Source organism: Cyanistes caeruleus, chromosome 29 (assembly GCF_971803275.1).
Source record: "Cyanistes caeruleus chromosome 29, bCyaCae1.hap1.1, whole genome shotgun sequence".
In the NCBI taxonomy this organism is placed as follows: domain Eukaryota; kingdom Metazoa; phylum Chordata; class Aves; order Passeriformes; family Paridae; genus Cyanistes; species Cyanistes caeruleus.
Window position 1 is genome coordinate 2,663,564 of NC_141729.1, and position 20,027 is coordinate 2,683,590.

Consider the following 20,027-nt stretch of genomic DNA (forward strand, 5'->3'; position numbering starts at 1 on the left):
CCCCCACAGCACAGGGACATCAGCCAGGCTCTGCTCCTCCCCAGAGAGGCTGACAAGCTGCCAGCCGTGCTCAGGCAGCGGGCTGATGTGGGTTTTTTGTTAAATAACAAGAGAAGCCTCAGTTTTTGTTTTGCAGCACGCAGCAGCTGATGGAGGCTGCCCTTCACCCCCCACCCCAAGCTGGTGCTGACCCAGCTGGAGACCCCAGCCTGCACCCCAAAATTCACTCCAACCCCTCATGCCCTCCCCAGCAACAATCACAAGCAATAAATTCATGGAGTGTGCAACACACAGCACTCTTCCCAGGACAAGGAGGAAGAGTTTAGGAAAAGGAGCTCAGTTAAAAGCAGAAGGAATTGGACCCGATGGCTCGGATTCTGCAAGAACCTGAGCGAAAAGACCTCGTTCTGTGAGCCCAAAGGGAACAGAGGAGCTACAAACAGCACACAGGGTTTGTGATCCCAAGTTTTTGTGCTGTTCCAAGGAGTTTCCCTTGTAGGAACAAAAAAAATCCTGCCCCACCCTAATGATGCTGCATTGTTAATTGAATTAAGATGTTTTGTTTGAATGACATAGAAATTTTGACTGTTTAAAAGGTTTCATTTGAATTACATGTAAATTCCTTTTGATTGTTTCTCTCTATTAAAAAAGGTGGGGGGAAAGGTAAAAAAGCAAATTTTTCAACTTAGAGTCACACCAATTCTCCCCTGTACCACAGAGGTTTCAATTAAACAACAGCTTCAGTAAACTCAGTAAAGCATTAAGAGTAACAAGTACACAAAATAACCTCTTCTAAAGAGCTTGAATCTTCAAGAAATACAAATAAAATTTTAAAAAATCACTGCCATTTGATGAATTTATATCCAAAAATGCACTACTCACCTACAATGAGAGAAAATTTGCAGTAAAGTGATTAATTAAATTAATTTGCATCTTCCATGACCTCTTCATCCTAACACCAGGTTTCTTTTTATTCTCATAAGCAGGATAGGAAAGGCAACAAACTGAGTTATTCTCACACAGGTGTAACAAAATACAGTTTTCAGTTGGAAGTGCCATCTTCAGAGGAATGAGCTTCCACCCTTCCACCCAAAAGTCCCCCAGCCCCTGCACCTCCTGTCCCTGGGATTTCCAACAAGGAAACACAAAATTCACTCTCCAGCTACCAGGAACATCAAGAACCAGCACTTCAGCCATGAGAGAGGGGCAGGAAAAAGACAATATTTACATTTTTGATGTCTCTTAAACCAACCAGTTCCACAGAGACCAACTTCAAAAGGCAGAAATCCAGGATGGATCTCCCAGAGCTGGGATCCACCACAGGAACATACCAGAACCAACTTGCTCTAACTAATTCTGGTTGTGCACACAGAGTTAAAGTTTGCTGTGACATTTTGAGCACTGTTTATGGCTCATGTTGTCCAAAATCTTGGAGTGCAAGTGCTTCCAAGTTAAAAATTCAAACCCAGGTCCTTCCAGCAGAATTCCCAATTTTGGACACCTGTAATAGCAGCACTGCAGGATCTGAGCTGTGCCATCCCTGTTAAATCACAGGCATCACTCTGAAATCAAATTCTGACCAGAGTTACACTGGAATTCTGGCTCAGAACATCACAGGAACCAAAGCATTCCAATGTATCCCACAGATTTCTGCCAGCAGGAGAGGGCACACTCTAAATTTCAGGAGAGAAGTTCCCTTTCATATGGAAACGTTCTCATTTCCAAGAGGGAGTGGAAAAATAACTGCAAGGGCCTTTGGATCTAAATCCAGTCCCCAGAGCAAAGGTCACTGCAGAAATGTTTTATTCAGCATCAGAACTTTTGGAATTCTTTCAAGGAGAAGAAAAAGCCCAACAACAACAACAGGGCTGACATTTTTTTCCCACTAAACTATTTATTCCTTTTTAAACAGGGATATAAATCCCCAGGATCTGGTGAACACCAGTGAATTGTGTCTCCCTCCAGCACACAGAAGGTAAAAATGTGGGGAGAGAAACAAATAAAGGAGAAATCACTATATTGGTGATGGAGGTATGGGTGAACTCAATGACCTTGGGGACCTTTCCAATCTCAAAGACTCTTGAATTTTATTCCATGGAAATTCTGTTTCACTTTGCCCACACTGCTTAGACCCAACTCTGCATAAACAAAGGTGTTCCTGCAATTCTTCTGTCTCGATTTTCCTTTTCTTTCCTCTGCTCCTTTCACCAAGCCAAGCCTCCTCCAGACTGCAGGGCAGAGCTGGGATAAATTCTTCTCTCCGGGGCCTAAATCCAATTTAGGGACTGCCTTTAACACCAAATGGAGCAGCTTTATCAGGCTGCACCTGATTTATTTCCCTCACCAAGCTGCAGAGTTCTCCTGGAATGGAGACACACACAAAGGGAAGGACCAGCACACAGAAAGGAGCTGCCAGGCTGAGCCTGGAGGATGCTTCCACACCAAGAGAATGCCTGCTGCTGTTATCTGGGGAGGGAGGAAAAAAGTTCTAGGCTCAGAACAAATTAGGAGAGGTCTAGATGAAGTTAGGAGAGGTCCTGGAGCAAAATAGAAAAAGTTGGGATTCGCTGAGCATGACAGGTGACTTGTGATGCACATTTCACACGTGGTTAGAAAGAAAAACCCTCTTCTTCCTCATAGGTTCCTTTTCATTTGATAGCAGACCCCAAAGCCCCCCAAGGAAGCCTCAGAATTGAGGACAGGCAGCTGGCTTAGGATGGCAAATTCAGCTGGGGTAGGAACTGCCCCTGCCAAGGTCTCAATCCAGGGGCAAATCCAGGGCCTTCCATCCTGAGCTGCTTCCCAGAAAATTCAGACTTCAGGCTGGAAAGCTCCCAAATGCACATTCATACCAAGCATCCACACTGCCAAAAATAAGCTCAAAATTTCATAGGAAAGGTCAAGATGGCACATCCAGGACTTCTGCTCCCCAAAGATTTCACTGCAACTTCCAGCTCTGGCCCCAACCACAACTTGTGAGCACAGAATTAAAAGGGAAAACCATGGGGTAAAGGAGAACCCATCACCTTATCAGAGTTCCAAAATGATTTAGATTAACTTTGTGATGGGGAAAAAAAAGAAAAAAAAGAAAGAAGGAAATTATTGCAGATCTTTATTCAAGCCAGCTTTACTGCTCTGAGTGCCAAAATAAGTCCACAAGAAACACTGTGACAATAAAACTTATTAGAAAGGAACTAGAACAGGCCAGACACAGATAGGCAGAAAAAGTGACTAAAATAAATGCACTCCAGCACCAGCTCTTGTAGCATCTGCTTCAGGGAAAAGGAACCCTTTAACAGTTACTACAGAATAATCTGGGGGGAAACATTTTCTTCCTGGCTTTTCCTTATTTACTGTTCCCCTTCTGGAGCCCTTGAGTGTGCTCCTTTCTAAAGCAGCTCTGCCTGTTTTTATTTTCCCTTTTGTTCAGCCTTGCTGAACTCCAGATTTCCAACCCTTTCATGTCAGTGGGTTCCACAAGGAAGTTTTAAAAGCACCCCCAAATGCACACAATTTTTACAGTGCCACTTCATGGTTTAACAGACCACTGCTCTCCCCATTTATCCTGCTGACCTAAAACCAGCAAAAGAACTGAAACCTGGAGCTGAAACTGAGTAATACACCAAGCTGTTCTACATAAAATTGCTCACAATCCCCAACCCATCAGATTTAATGTTGCATTTTGGCCTTTCTCTCATTTTGACCCCTCCCTTTCTCCCCACATTTCTACAAATCTATTGTTCATTTGTTAAAGAACGTTCCTGAAGCTGCCAGGTTGCTGGAAGCTTTATCTGTCTCAGTAAATCCAGTTGGATCCCACCCCTGGAGAGGGGGGAATGTTCCAGGTGCACACATGGGATATTTGGTCACAATAAAAACAGAACTGCATTTAAAAAATAAACATCAATTTTGTCAAGGTCCCCAGATGTCAGGCATCAACAGATAACCAGCAAGAAACAATCTCAGATCATTCCAAGTGAAAACCAACAATTTTGGGGATGCTTTTGCGGTAAAATGAGGATTCATCTCCTACCTGTCAATGATCACAGGGTCAGATGGAGTCTCATTCCTGTTGCCACAACTTTTCTTCTCACAGCACCGGCTGGAGAGGGAAAGAAATCCAAAATTAAAGAACAACTGGGACAGTTGAGAGCAAGGAACCAGCTCAAAGTCTGTCAGAAAACCTTCAGTGTTCGATATATGCTGAAAGGGTAAAAATTCTGCTTTCCAGAAGGGAAAATTAGGGGAATTGGGTGCCTAAGTCTTGGCTGGTTCCAGCTGGAGTTTGGCACTTGGCTCCCTGTAATCCATTCTGAATTAACCAGCCAAAAATGAACAGCAATATGGCCCCACTTGAGACTGAGGTGATATTTATAAAGGTCTAATAAGTGATTAACAGATGCCATAATGTCATTACAGGCAGGACCAAATGGGTTATGTGGGGTTAAAAGTCCATCGAAAGGTGCTAGAACTGACTATAAGCAACCTAATGGTTTGGGATATTCCAATAATATTATTTTCTTACCTTGCTGTATTTTTTTATTAATAAATATCTAAGTTTTATATGGTGACTGAAAACTTCAGCACTCCATGAAAAGCCAGAAACTGAACATACTTAGATCCTACAAAGGATCTGAAGAGAGGCTGGCTTTTGCAATTGTTGCAGTGATTAACCCTCAGGATTAAGCATTAATTAGTACACATTCAATTATATTAATTATAATAAATAATAACAAAAATTTTAAAATCGAGAGTTCATTATTTTATTTCCATTGATATAATGACTGACATGAGCGATGCTCCTAGCACACACGGTAGTGAAGTACCAAGAATTTAATAGATTTAAAAAAATTCCTTGCTCTGAAATCCTCACTTTTAAGAACTGAAGCAACAGAGAAGATTTAAGCTGTTTTCACTCTCAGGTTTTTTTGTTTCAGACAAAGCCAGCATGGGATGGGGAGGATGGAAGCACCCCAAAGTCTCTGTCAAAATTCCCACATCCCTCAAATTCACCAGATCAGAACTTTCCAGAAGATGTTTCCCACATTCTGCAGAGGTTTCTGTGCAGATTTACAAATGTGGGATGGAGAAACTTTGGTGGGTTTTTGTGCAGAGGTGCTGAATACATTCACAAAATTCTCAAGGATTCTGAATATCAGTTTTCCAACTGGGGAGCAACCCCAAGCAGAATAAAATAAAAAATAAATAAATTAAAAAGCAAATAAATATTAAAAGAAGAAATAAACAAAATACTTGAATTCATCAAAGGCAGAATAAAATACTTAAGTGGGGATGTTTTTCTTGATATGCCTAAAATTCAATTATAAATGCCTAACATGAGCATTTAGATGAAAAAACCTGTTTCAGCTATGAAAAATCCCAATGTTTCCTCCAGTTTCCAGGAAGTTCCTGCTCTGGGGCTGGAACTGCCCAGCCAGATGAGCTGGAAGGAGCAGATCTGTTTGAATAGCAGCTCTAACTGTTTCAACATTCCTACATCCCCCTTGCCTCAAACCTGCACTTATTCATCAATGCTACTCCTTTTAAAATAAAAGGATACACTAAATATTTAAAAATCCCTGGGGCAGCCCCTGTAGCTGCTGTAAGTTGTCATGGCTCCACCGACTTCAGCGCAGCTCTGGTAATTCACACCAGCGCAGAAAATCACCCTCCCTCCTTCTCCCAACTTTATTTTAAGTGCATCTTTTATGGATTTCACTGTTAATCCGTGTTTAGAAGGAATGGAGTGGTTTTATACCAGGAGCCAAGATGGGAGATGCTTTCTAAAGGAGAAAATTATAATAAACCCCCCCAAAAAAAAGAGCAGAAAATCCTCTCAAAGGAACATAAATTTGGGATGTACTTTGACGTGTCCAATCTAGCAACACATGGAAAACAGCATTTGGAATAAAATCTTTGCTGCTTTACAGGCCATTATAATAAAGCAAAAAAATAAAGGAACCCAGCTTTTAAAATATTTCTGTAGTCATTCCAGAGTGTTTTAGGGTGAATTCTGTGAGATTGAGCAGAACGTGGCTGGGTTCGGAAACAAGCGCATCTTGTTTTATTTCTATTTCCACAATTACTGCAGTTCTGAACTTTATGTTTGTAATATTCAAACATTTTCCCTCTAAACCTGTGGCTTGCAGCTGAAGTTCTCCAAATATTTTAGTGATATCGACATTCCTATCACAGCTGGGGAAAGATCTTTGTCAGTGATAAACTTTTTCCCCTTTGACCATGGTATTTTCTGAGCCCAAATATATGAAATAAAATCATGATGAGGGAGAAGAGCCACTTCCAGTGAAGGACTTGTTCCTTCAAACAAAAATCAGAGCTGGATTGAGGATGTTTCAACCCAACACTTTAGCAAAAATACCTCTTAAATCTTTAAATCCCCATTTCCAGGTGTTTCACCCCGTATCCAAACACTAACATTTCCACTTGGTTGGTTTCACAAGTTCCAGTTTCAGACCAAGCCCAAACTCCCAAACTCTGGTGGTCCTTCAAAATTCTCAAAAATTCTTCAAAATTCTTCAAAATTCTCTTCAAGCAAATTATTGGCATGACTTCACCAATATTTACATTTCTGCTACAGCGTTGGGCTGGGAACGCACCTTTAGAGATGCTCATCTGCTTAGGACAAGAATATCAGGGCTTCAGGTGATTTTCTACATCTTTTGTTGTTCTACTTCCCCCTCTAATTAGATCTACTTCGGGGAAATGATGGTTTATGTTAAGAATGGTCCAGAAAAAGCCAAAACCAAACCCAGACATCTCCCAGCCCTACAAACTGAGCACCCCAGAAGCCAAACTTCCATCCTTTCCCCTCCCCGAGCTTGACTAAGACGGTTTTAAAATCAATCCTTCAACTTCCCTCCCCTCACCCCAACACCAAAATTAAAAAAAAAAAAATTAAAAAAAAAAAAATCTGTCTCTAATTTCAAACTCAAATAAGCTCACAGCATGGTGGCCTTTGTTTTGTTTTCTTCTGCCCAACTCCTCCCTGCAATTGCATAACAAAAGTGTCTAAATTCACACCATCTGGCCGATAAAGACACGGGCCCCAGTGGCCGCCTGGCCCAGCTGATTAGAGCTCCCGTCTAGTCTGAGCCTTGTGGCGAAAGTCACAGCTGTGGGGCTCGCTCCACTCAATACAACTCTGTTATTAGCCAGCTGTAGACCCTGAGACTACTTCTGTTCGAATTATAATACCTTTTAACCCTCTGAGCATTGAGGGCGTAGGGGGTTGCTGGCAGCAGCATAACAACGAGTTTCCTCTTAGAGGATAATTGGAAGAAAAAGAAGAAGAAGATCTGGGAAGGGGGGGAATTATTCCAGGAGAGGAGGGTGTTTTACCTTGATTTCCAGCCCTCGGGATTGTGTTATTCCACACAAACCCACCTCTTAGGAACTATTCCTGTTAGGCCATAAGAAGGCAAATGGAAAAAAAATAAAAATTCAGATTGGGAAAGAATAAATTGAGCCTCTCACTGGAAGCACTGAAAGCACTAATTATTGAGAGCTGAACTTTCAATGGCTATGACAGATTGGTGCAGCCGTATCAATATTTAGACAACTTTCCTGCTAAGCAGGCATCTGTCACTGTCTGAGGGAGAGACGGGCACTTTCGGAGGCGCTCGTCTCCACGCAACAAAAAATATCTCCGTGTGTGGCTATGTACAGAAAATTCCCTCCCAAAAATCCTGCCTTCAACTAGGGAGGACTGGAAGAGGAGCAGAAAGACAGACAGACCCTTCTTGTTTTTCTTTTCAAAAGCAGTAAGCATCAATTTCGACAGCAGAGTGAGTACAGTGCATTAAAATTTTATATACTGTTCCTAATGCAAACTAAACTAGGGGCTTTAAAAATTGATGCTGCCACTTAAGCAGCACACAATGAGGAAGATTTGATTATTGTACTTAAAAGAAATAAAATAAAATGTCAAGTTTAACTAGAGTTGGAGCCATTCCCCTGGCATTATTCAAAGTGATGTGTGTAATGCCTCTTCAGAATACACAGCATCCTGCTCGGAGATACTTCAGGAAAACACGACATTTAAAATCAAATGTCTTCATTAGGTTACAGAGCGCCTTTGATTCCCTTCACTAATCTGTGTTTTACATGGGAAGGACGTCCCTGAGTTGTAATTCTTCCTTGGTTAATCTATCAAGCAGCAGAGCTGAGAATAATCAGAATAATGGCTTAGATTTGTGCAACGCTACCTTAAATCAAGCACGGAGGAGGTTTGCAGGCATCACTGGAGCTCAGAAATATCAAAGCTGAGCAGAGCATTTGATACCACAAAGGCAGGGAGAGAAAGCCCAAATTAATTTTAAATCAAACAAAACCATTTGGATCAGAAGGTGCTGAAATACTTCAACTTCCAAACCAGAGCCGTGCTCTGTGAAGGGAGAGTGGAGACAAGAAATGGGCTCACTGCTCTTGTGTTATCACCAACCACAGCTCAGCTGCACAAGAAATCAGATTTTTCTCCTCATATTTTCACCTGGTTACAGTGAAACCTTTCAACAACATAGATAAATATATACATGTATTTATATACATACATATATATTTATATATAATTATATATGTGAGTTCTAGATGTGCTAGAAAGTCACTTATACACCTTTGATCTTTGCCATTACATCACCAGGTCCTTGTGAAGCCCATCCAATTCATCTCTCATATGTGACATACGTTGGTTTTGGGCATAAATATGGAAATATTGGTCAAAAGCTCATTTCCTGAATTAATGAGAGCTAAGCACAACAGAGAAACAATACATTGGTTTCGTACTGAAAGCCTGATTCATATCATATTAAAAAGTTGACATAATTAAGTACTGAAACTAAGACATCCCCTTGATAAAAATTCTGTCCAAATAAGCTTCTCTCACTGCTACATTTACTTAAAAGGCTTCTCTAACAAAAAAACAACAAAAAACCCCCAAAAAATCACTATCAAGTAGCAAGCTGCACCATTAAAAGAAGCAACACTGAGTCCAACAGCTTAACCCTCTCCCACTGACACAATAAATCACAAACTGTGTTTAATAAAGGTCACAAATGGGTTTTGCCTCTTGTTTTATGAATGTTCTATGCACGTTTTAACACATTTTAATATAAGAACATTGACTGTTTGCATTATTATATGTATTGAAAAAAAAATTTAATTACCCGAGAACAGGAGAAGTAATAAGTTACCATGGAAGCACGACATACATACATATGGTACATGTAAGTTCAGACTTATACAAAAGTTATTAAAAACATCCTCGAGTCATTTCACCCTCTAATTTATAAATTTAAATGCTAAAAATAGTGTCTGGATTTTTGTTTTAATTAAAAAGTAGAAGGCCCCTAAATATTGTTCACATGTATAGAAAGGAAGGGTTTAAAGGATTTTTCTTTTTGGGGTAGAACTGTCCCAAATTAAAGAATATTAATGATACCACATTAATTAAGGAAATTAAAATATTTCACCAAAGGAAATTACATGAAGACCATCTTGCAGTTTCCAGGTAAAAATATAGAAGTGAAACTGCTCGTTCTTATAAGGTGAGCAGAAGTTTTATGAGCGGTAAGCACATAAAAGCCTTGATTTAAACAACACATGCAACGGCCTACTTTAAACAAAAATAGTGCAGCCGTGCTTTTTCCTGCCTCCTGCAGGAAAAAGGAATAATAAAAAACCAGAAATCCCCCCAAATATCTGTTTTGAACCCAAGCAAGTATTACCTACGTAAAGAGAAAAATCTTCCTACACAAAGACCCTCTGTGAGACAACAACAAAATAAACAAACAAAAAAAATCAAACTCTCCCTAGCTAAAATTTCCTTGGAGAGGCTCTTCCAGCATTTAGGGAAGCTCACAAGCGATGTGTTAATAAATTCATCTTACCTGCACATGACCTCGTGGGTGAGCAACACTCTGCACATCTCAGGGTTCTTGTTCTGGCCTTCGTAAGTTATGGGCTACAAAAATTAAGAGAAGGGGTAAGGCAGGAGCATTGGGGGTTATTTATTCCTTAGGATATTCAGATGTGAGGGGAAGGGATTTTAGCACTGCTCACCACCGCTGTAAATAAACACCTTCCCCTTTATGTGCAGGGAAAACAGCTTCACATGAAAATTGATACGAAGTGGATAAAACCCTACAATCCATGGAAGGGGGAAAAAAAGAGACTTAAGAGCACAATTTTCAGTTACCCTCCAAAACAGGTCTGCATTAGAGCTGAGTGAGAAATCAGAGTGAAGCAGAGAAGGAAAAACATGCGAGGAAATGTTGAGCAAACAGGAAGGATGAGGTGGGACAGGACAGCCTGGCACAGATCAGCCCCGCTCACCTGCTTGGTGACAGAATCAATGAGCCTCACATAGAGATCCTGTTCCGTCCTGACACCTAGAGCGAGGGAGAGCAGGGATAAATAACATCCTACGGGCATCTTGCCCTAAAAGCAGCACAACAAACCCATTCCAGACACCCTCTGCATCCCGGGTAGTTCTGTTTCCCAAGCCCACGGAAACTCCAGGGCCCATCCCTGCACTGAAGGGGCCTCAAAGCAAGGGAATTTCAGGATATTTTGGAAATCACAGCACCTCCAGCCAGCCCCTGCCTCGCTGCACAGCCCCCAGGAGGTGCCAGGGAAGGGCACTCACCGTTGCTGTAGAGGAGCTGGAGTTTGTAGTGTGTGCCGTTGTTCGTCTTCTCATTGCCTTGCTCCTGAAAGGGAATTTGGAAAAAGGGAAAAAAAAAAGGAAAAAAAAAAAAATCCTTCCAGAACTTACACTTGGCACATTTAAAATGCAAGAGCTGATAATCATGATGGAAGTGACAACAAAGTTCATTAAAATTCTAAGAGGTGAATCCACTGATTGGGATGTATTAACCTTCCGAGTGACCCAGGACAAACTACAAAATACTGCTGACATCTTTTCCTGTAGGAGTTCAAGAACTTCTTTCCCTCTCTTATTTGCCATTACGCTCTCAACTTTTGCAAGGCAATACATCGAGAAGAATTTATGCATTTCAAATCAGTTAATATAAAGCAGATTGACAGTGGGAAAACACAATGGCTTTTGATTTTACTGTGATCACTGCTTTGCAATAGTGTTACTTTGAGTCAAAATTGATATTTATTTCCTGAAGGTTGTGGTACAGGGATGTTTCTTACACCTTTTTTAAAATGTAATTTCCTATAAGATAATTATTTATGATTCACAGTTCAATAAAAATCTTGTTCATGGCTAAGAAAGTAAATAAAAAAAATGCAAAGTGGTCAAGACATGGAATTAAAATCCAAAAGCAAATGCTTTTCAAGTCCTGCCATTGACTTTGGAGCCTTAGGAAATACACATAATCAAGCTTAACAATAATCTGACACGGATTATATCACAGGTCAGATTCCATTTCTGTTTGGGTACTAATAAAACCTGGCAGATGTGGGAGATAAAAAAGAAAATAAATTCATTTATCCCCCATGAATTTTATTTATTTTATTTTTAGTAGGTGAATGAAATTCCTGATACAGAGCAGAGGCTTCCAACCCTTTTTAACTACAGCAGCTACAGCTCTACCACAGCACCTGAACCCTGACCAAACCACGGCTGGATTTTATTAGGGACAACAGGTATTAGAAGTTGGCAGCTCAGCGGGGGAAGAAGATCAAAATTGGAGAGGAGAAAGAGGAAGAAGAAGAGTAAGGAGCCTTACTTTATCATTTTCTACAAAGTCCACAAAAGCTGTCCTCTCTATTTCCACGGGCTGCCCCTGTCTGTCGTAGAGAGCCAGAACAAAGTGAAAGAAATTGGATTTCCTCAAGTTGGAGGGTGGCTGCTTTTCAAAGTGGGCTCTGGACAAAGCTACTCCGCTGTGGAGGAAACACACGGGATGGGGTGAGGGGGGAGAGACAAAGACATTAGCAGGTTGTGCAGCAGTAAAGGCAAAACAACAAGAGACAAGGCAGAGGCGGCTCGGGCTGCCCGGTGCTCGCTGGAGCCCGGCTCGGCCCGGAGCTCCCTGCCAAGCCGGGACAGCTCCAGTCCCAGCGAGGGGTCAGTGCTGGGGGCAGCGCCTGCTTTCCTCCCTCCGCTATTTCCCCTCCTGCCGTGCAGCGGCTGGGACGGGTCAGAGGCTCTGCGAGCGCTCCCTGCGCATCCCGGTCCCTTTTCCTGCACACCCTAAAAATCTTTCCTGCTGTCAGCTCGGGGCACCTCGGCTTTGGTGAGACACAACGACTTTGGAGCAGAGCAGCGACTTCACCCGGCAGCGAAGTTTGACTTCAGCCGCTGACTTACTTAAAGCGATCCCTGCCAATCGAATCTCTGATTTAAACCGAAAGAATTTAGTCTCGGGTTAACCAGCCCTTGCGAAAGTCTGACTGCAGAAAACGTTGTGATGTTTCCCACGCGTTTCCCGGCTTGGGGAGATTCAAATGCTTCTCTTTACCCACAATATCCCTGACTGCAGCTTTATTTCTTTGTGAAATTAGTTTTAGTTCTCTCTCCCTAAAGCAAATTTCTACTTACTGCGAAGAAAAGTGGTGCACATGAGCACCTCCAAATAACTTAATAGACAGATTAAGCCTATGTGGCAGATTAGTTCAGAGCTGGACAACTTCGGGTTTTAGTCCCCAGAGTAGTTCCACAGCACTGGCAAAAGTATTTGACTCTTTCGGGGAACTAGAGATATTTTCCTTGCCAATGAGGAACGGTGTGAACTCACCACATCCGCCACGGCTACACCTAGCTTGGGGCTTCCTCTGCTTCTGCGTGTAAAAATTGGGATTTATTGGTTTCTTAGGAATAGCTGGGAGAAAAACCTGGCGATGCCAGCGGGCAGCACAACACGGCTGCACCTCCACCGCTCCCGTGGAGCCTTGTTAGGAGCTGTTCCCTTTTACTTTCGATTTCCTCAAGGATAAACCTCTTCCCCCCCACCACCCGTATTTATTAAACGCTCTATCGACATTCATAAAACTCTGATAACTCCTCCCATGGCTCTTGGAAAACCTTGCTGCCGGCTCAGGCCGTGGGTGGGGGCATGGATGTACAATTTTTACACCGTCCCTGTTTCAGCTGAAGTCCCCTCTGCTGTTCCATGCCCTTCACCTTGTCTCTAATACTAAATAAAATCAGGCTTATCCCCGGGGGTGCAAATTTAGCCTTTCCCGACGCTACTGCTTTTTTTTAAAGCTATCCAGAGAGCAATGAAAACAAAACAAAAAAAAACCTAAAAGAGTTTTCATCGTCTTACCCCTAACGGGAAGAGACTGGGATAAGTGTCCTGTGCCGACTTGGCTGGGAAGAGAAAACAAAAGGGGGTGTAAAGGGAGATAAGCCGCCCAAAGAAGCGGAAAGCAACCAGCCAGGCCCCGGTTTCGGGGTGTTCAGAGGCATTTCAGCTCAGCACAGAGCTCTCGGATGCTCGGGCAGGTGCTCCAGGCGGGCGGGCACGGGATGCCCGGGGGATCCTCGGGGTCCGTGCCCTCCCCGGCTCCCTCTGCCCCTGCTCTGCCTGCCCTGAACCCGCGGCTGAAGATTTCAGCGATGCCCACCATGAATTAAGCAAAACAAGACGAGCCGGGGGAGCGGGGGTTTGACATCTACATTTAAATTCATTCTAACTTGCTCCCCTCCGTTCGGCTGTGTAGCCCAGGGAGGGGTACCCTGGATCGCTGGGAACAACAGATCCAGGGCCCCACACACCTTCCTGGGGCAGAAAATAAAAGGGTGATCCCATCTCGCTGGCATCTGAGCCCCGCTCTGGGTTTTAGGAGTCCTGATGCTCTCCGCTTTTGGAGCGCTGCTGCCTAGCTCTAGCTCCAACCTTCACTTTTCGCTGACTGCAGGAGACCGGGACGGAGACAGAGAGGAAAAAAATATAATTTAATATCAAATGCAAACAACAGGGCATAAAGAAAAGGTTTGCTTAAAAAAACAACAAAAAAACCAAAAACAAAAAAAAACCCAAAAAAACAAAACAGGGCAAAAGCGGGAGAGAAATAGGCACGGTTACCTTTGTGCTGCTACGTTTGCATCCACAACCCCAACGTTTCTGACCCAGGACCTGACGGAATCCATCTCAGAACCTAGAGATTTATCTTTCAGAATTGGTCCTCTTCCTAACGTATCTTGAATTCCAAACATTTAAAAAGTCTATTCCAACTAGCAACAGTTTCCTTTTGGGAGATAAGGAAGGAGGGAAAGAAAAAAATAAGAAAAAAAAAAAACGACGCAGCCTTTGAATCTGACACACAAATCCCAGAAAAGTGTAGCTCAGCTTTAAAACCAACTTCTTCTGCTTTTTAACGCTACGTGTTTTTAATGCCTTCAAACGGGGAAGAAAGTTTTTCCTCTTGCCGAGTGAAAGTTACGCTGATTCAGCCTCGCCTGGTATCATCATCCTTCACACGCAGGCGAGAGAGCCGCATCCAGAAACGGGCCGCTAAGGAGGATCACCTGTTCCTGGAGCAGACGGAGGGGAGAAGGCTTTGGCCGCAGGCGGATCCGGGAGGAAGGCAGGGGAGAGCGGCGGGGAATGGGCACGGGAGGCAGGGACGGAGCGGGGCAGGGGCCGCTCCCACCCGCGCCCAGCCCGGCCCTTCCCGCGCCATCAATGCCGCGCGGGCGGCGCGCGGGGGGCGGGGCCCCGCGCCAAATAAGGGCAACTCATTTGCATCGCGCGCCGCCATTGGTTGAGACGCTCGGCTGCGCTCCGCCCCCTCCCCTCCACGCCCCCGCCCGCTCGCTGGGCCGGGGGGGGGGGAAGGAGCGCGCCCGGTGGGGATGTCGCGATAGGGATGTCGCGATAGGGATGTCGCGATAGGGGTATGGGGACGGGCTGTGCTCATAGCCCGGCAGCCGCACCCCGAGCGGTGCTGCCCCGGACCGCGCAAACTGTGCTAAAGCAGATGGACCGGAGTGGAAACACCCTGGCGCATCTGGAGCACGGGGAATCGCGAGTTTATCGCGATGGGTTTATCGCGATGGGTTTATCGCGATGGGTTTATCGCCGTAGCCCGGCAGCTCCACAGCGAACGGTGCTGCCCAGAACGTATAAAGCGTGCTGAAGCTGCGGGACTGGGCTGCAAGGAGCGCACCCGCCGCCCGCCTCGCGGCAGAAGCCCTGGCAGGGGAACAGAGGGTTTATCGCGATGGTTGCCAGCGATGGGTTATGGCCAGGGACCGGCAGCCTCGCACCGAGCGGTGCTGCCCCAGCCCGCACACTGCGCTGAAACGGCGGGGCCGGAGCGGGAGGAACGCGCCCGTCCCGGGACAGCCGGAGCCGGGCACGGGAGCCGCGGGGTTATCGCGATGTGCCGGCAGCCTCAGCCCGACCTGTCCTGGCCCAGAACACCCAAAGTGCCCCCAAAGCATCGAGCTGTGTCCCTCTGAGCGCGCAGCACGGGCAGCGGCAGCTGGGCTCCAGGCGCGGGATTTAAAATGAGAAATGAGAAATGGGCAGAGGCTGCGGGCAGGGCAAGAGCCAGCCCGAGACCGCCAGGCACCCAACACACCCCAAAATTACACCCCGAGAGCTGCCAGCTCTCACCTTCAAACTTTTTATAGCATCCCATGGAGGCAACATCTCCCATGAAAGGAAACCGGAGCTCTTCCCAGCCCGGCCCGCCGTCCCCCGCCACCCTGCCTAGGTCTGCATTTATTTTAGTTCATTTTTTTAAACCGCGCTGCTTTGGCCATGTTCTCCTCCTGGCCTTTTTGTATTCTGATCCGCGTATAGATCTGCCTCTGAAATCTATATAACACCAACGCGAAAACAGATTTCAAGACAATGAATGCAAATCTGTGCTCAGAGACCATCTGCCAGATGAGGGAATCAGATGTTCGGTAGTTAAAGGCACAGCGCAAGGATTCAAGTATTTCCTTGACTCATTATGTGCAGCTCCTCTCTTTAACCTGCTTAGTTTTATTTTTTTTTAAACGGGATAGAACTATAATTTCCATTTCAGATTAAATCCGAACTCCTTCCATCCACGTTCAGCCGCGATTCAATAAGACTATCTATTAAATTCTGGATTATTTTCGAGGAGTTTCGTACAGTTCTCTCCAAAAAGAATCTCAAATTAAAATCTTCCCATAAAACTTTCATAAAAATGTATCCTTAATTCAGGCACGATTGAGGGCAAAGCCGGGACTCAGCTTTATTCTGTCTACATAAGTGACAGACATGGCATTGGATGAACTAATACCTCTCACCCAATCTTTGTTCAAGGAAATTTGCCATGCTAACCCACCTCCCCAAATTGATAAATATGCAGGAAGTGATTTTGCCAGGTTAGCAAAAGGCGAGGCTGGCGCTATTTTAACGTTAGAGAAAAGCAACAGCAGTTTGACGGAGGCCAATATTTCAATATAAGATCTTAGCATCCCTGAGAGGCAATCTCTCTGTATTAAAAAGCCCAAACCAACCAAACAGGTTAAAAAAATACTAAAAAAAAAAAAAAAGTGAGAAACCAGAGCATACAAGACAAATATACAGGCGATGGTAAGGCATATTATACTGCTGGTTTTGGGCTTTTTTTTACCATTTCGCAATAGGCTTGGGTGCATTTCCTCGAATAAAATAAATTCCTCTTTGTAGTAAGATAATTTCTGGCAATGCCAGTCCGACCGTTCCTACGTTTATTCCTAAACCGGGGGAGGGGGCAGAATTCCCTCTCGCTGCAACCTTGGCCGATGAGTTTACAGGGAGAGAACGCTCCCTAATAAACCGAGCCCTTCTCCCCTGGAGATAAAGCCGAGCCCATCTCCCCTGGAGATAAAGCCGAGCCTATCCCCGCAAGGTCGGCTCCGACCCAGCCCCTCTCGGAACAAAGGGGAGCCGTGTGCGGTGGCCCCGGGGGACCCCCGCTTTTAGGGATTCCGGGGGTCAGAGGGCAGAGCCGCAGGTCAGGGGAGATGCGCTGCCTTCGTCCCACACAGCTGCCAGCAGGATTCGGAAATCGAGGCACAGATGTGGGAGCATCGTCCCCTCCCGGGGGCCCTGGGTGCCCCCTCCCCGGGCACTGCGGGGGCGCCGGGGGAGCTGCACCGCTCCAGGCAGGGCGAGCGCTTTCGGGGCACAATCTGCTCCCCCAAGCAAGTTTCTCGCCTCTAAGACACGCTGCAAAATCCCTCCCGTCCTTGAATACTTCTGAAATGATAAACTCCTGCTCTAGATTCCCCATTTCAAGCCCAAACTGTATTTAAACCAAGCGAAAAGACCATCGCTCAGACTCTTCTGATGCAAATTCACTCCGAAAAAAATAAAAATTTAAAAGAAGCGGCGTTTATACCGGAGCGACCGCGGATAAATCTGGATTTTTGCACTTTAGAGGTTTCCGCAGTTCGGCAGGTAAAGAGCACGGCGGAACTCTGAGAGGGGAAAAAAACCCCAAAAAACCTTCCAGATCCCGGGAAAGCGAGGGGAGACCCCAGCAGCGCATCCGCCGTGCCGTGAATACAATTAGGGACACAAACGGAGCCGAGGGTTTGGGAAGGGGCTCCGGAGCCCAGAGGAGCAGGGAGCGGCTCAGACCCCCCGCTTCTCCGGGCGGAGGGAGGGGAAGGGAGGGCCGGGCACTCCCCGCATCCCCCGGGCTCGGGGGGTCCCTCCCGGATCCCCCCCGCTCTCCATCCCTTCACTCTGCCAATCGCTTCCAGAGATTTTCTTCCTCGGACCAAAAGAGAAAGCGGGGGGGGGAGGTGAGAGGTGGGAGGTGGGGTGTGGAAAGCAACTGGTTCGGTGAGTGCTGATCATTTCCTTCTGCAGGATGAGTTATTCCCCTCCAGACTGCCGCACTCGTTTCCACATGCCGGGGTTAAAATGACAGGTGAGGCAGATTTTTTAAACAGAGATGCTCGTCTTTGTTAGCAGGTTTTTAACAGCGTCGTTTCATACACCGGACTCAACTTTCACTCCTCGGCACATCTCAGCGACTCCCAGCAGGAAGCAAGATAATTTTATTATAATAATAATAATAATAATAATAATAATAATAATAATAATAATAATAATAATAATAATAAATATAATAATAAATATAATAATAAATATAATAATAATAATAATAATAATAATAATAATAATAATAATAAAGATAATAATAGAAGATAATATTTAACCCATTTGAAAGCATAACCTTCGACTACCATTGTTTCTTCTCACGTTTAAGGGGAGAATGTCAGAGGAAAAAAAAATAAAAGTTGAACTAAGCCTAAAGACAACACTGGGAAGGAAACATTTCATGCGTGCTCCTATTCATTTGTGAGAATTCACCAACCTTCAGGTGCCTCAAGGGAACGAATTGTAGGTTAAAATTATCAGTGTCAGAATGGAGAAGGACAACTAATACATTTCCCTCTTTATCCACTAATCTCACTGGAAAGTTCATTTTTCCAGCACACCTGTACCAGAAAAAGAAATGTGCCTTTTAGAAACGTTTCCTTAAGCTGGTAACAGCTTCTGGTTCAGAGTCACGCCTTCAAGCACACATCAACTGCACTTTTAGCAATATAGTAACGGTATTCAACAAACAAAGTCCCCGAAAATAACTTTCAAGAGCCGAACATCGGCATAAACAAAATATCCACTTCCACGGGGTTGCTTGTGATAGAAATGTACAAAAACCAGCAGTGAGGAGCGTGGGGGAGCAGTCAGAGCACTGTGTACACAGCCAGACTAGAAAATCTGCTAGACTATTCCCGATTTGCAAGACTCTCGATTTAACTAAAATTAAAACATAGGTAAGGAAATAAACCTTCTTAACACGTTTTTAACTGGGGAGGTTTAAAGCAGTTCAGGTGGGTGCAACTAAATCCTGAAAGCAACTTGAGTTCTTAACTGCAAAAAGTGCAAAAACAGGCTCTGAAGTGCTGCAGTGCCATCGGTTATATTTATTCTAGACCTGGTTTTATACAATCAACACATTTCTCAGAAGAGAACTCTCCATCTGATTGCTGCAAAAAGTTGAGCCCCCAAGAATAAAACAATAGATCCTCATCAGATCCCCCCCACAGCCTCAGTAAAAGCAGAAGCAGGGGTTTATAGCTGCAGCATTGTGAGCCCTACCTGGTCTCTGCCTCTCTCCCCTTCCCTGTGGCACCATAAATGCGCTCACTATTTACTGCAGGCAGCTCTCCACGCTCACAGCCCTCACAAACTACAGAGATTCCACCCACCACACTTGTAAGCAGTGAACAAAGGAATGCTTTCAAACTCACAAATGCATAAGTAAACATTTAATAACTTCTTCCCCACCTCATCTCTCCCAAAAGAGAGAAAACACTGTATCCATCAGATCCACTTCTGAGTCTCCTGCTCATTCCAATAAGGAGGTGTTTTTCTTTTCACTAGAACAGAAAAACACATCTGCTACATTTTATATCCAACTTTTTTTTTTTTTTTTTTTCTTTTAAAAGATACTTTTACTGCCTTTTGCCTAGCATAGTTTTTGGAACACTTTAGGAAATAATATTTTACCATGGGGAGTGTGTGTTCCATTTTATTTTATAATGCAGATTTGAGGAGTCGTAGCGCTGAAGTTTGTTTTTGTAACCACATGGAGGTTTGAAGCAACAACCACACTCAGGAAAAATACTTGAAGCGGGTGTATATTTGTGCTGGGATCCTCTCCCTCATTTTGCACTTTGTGGAAAGCAATCAAAGTCGACTTTTCAATATGTCTTTGTATATAAACTATCTGAAATATTCACTAGGAAGGAGTTTAGGTTATCACAGCCTTTCTAGTTCCAGGTGTGTGCTTAGGATCCAACCCCAGCTGTCAAACGGAGTCTCCACAAGCAACTGGATAAACACAGACACACTGGAGATCAGAATTCAATTAATTCATTAACGTCTGAACCAAATAAAAATGGTCCCCAGTACTGCAAACATTGTTACACTGGCACTTAACCTACTCTAGTCACTCAAGTGGTCTTACAAGAATTACTTGACAATGCAGACATGCTTAACCTCGTGCTCAAACATCTGCACAGTGAGGGCCTGATTTTTATTTCTTGA

The 20,027-nt window shown here is 44.4% G+C and overlaps 1 protein-coding gene across 2 annotated transcripts in view; it reads right to left on the minus strand.

Moving 5' to 3' along the window:
- The window catches only part of EBF2 (EBF transcription factor 2), a 132,934-nt gene that overhangs the window by 104,897 nt on the left and 8,010 nt on the right, over positions 1-20,027 (minus strand). Inside the window, exons 1-6 of one of the 2 annotated variants that reach the window (XM_086865683.1) lie at positions 14,022-14,639; positions 11,718-11,874; positions 10,664-10,727; positions 10,351-10,406; positions 9,906-9,979; positions 4,034-4,102 (exon numbers count right to left, since the gene is read on the minus strand). In XM_086865683.1, coding sequence (XP_086721809.1) covers positions 4,034-4,102; positions 9,906-9,979; positions 10,351-10,406; positions 10,664-10,727; positions 11,718-11,874; positions 14,022-14,152 — 551 coding nt within the window. In that variant the 5' untranslated portion in view covers positions 14,153-14,639. Of the gene's footprint in view, positions 1-4,033; positions 4,103-9,905; positions 9,980-10,350; positions 10,407-10,663; positions 10,728-11,717; positions 11,875-14,021; positions 14,640-20,027 lie in introns of those variants that run through there. The other variant, XM_086865684.1, reaches the window with a different exon arrangement.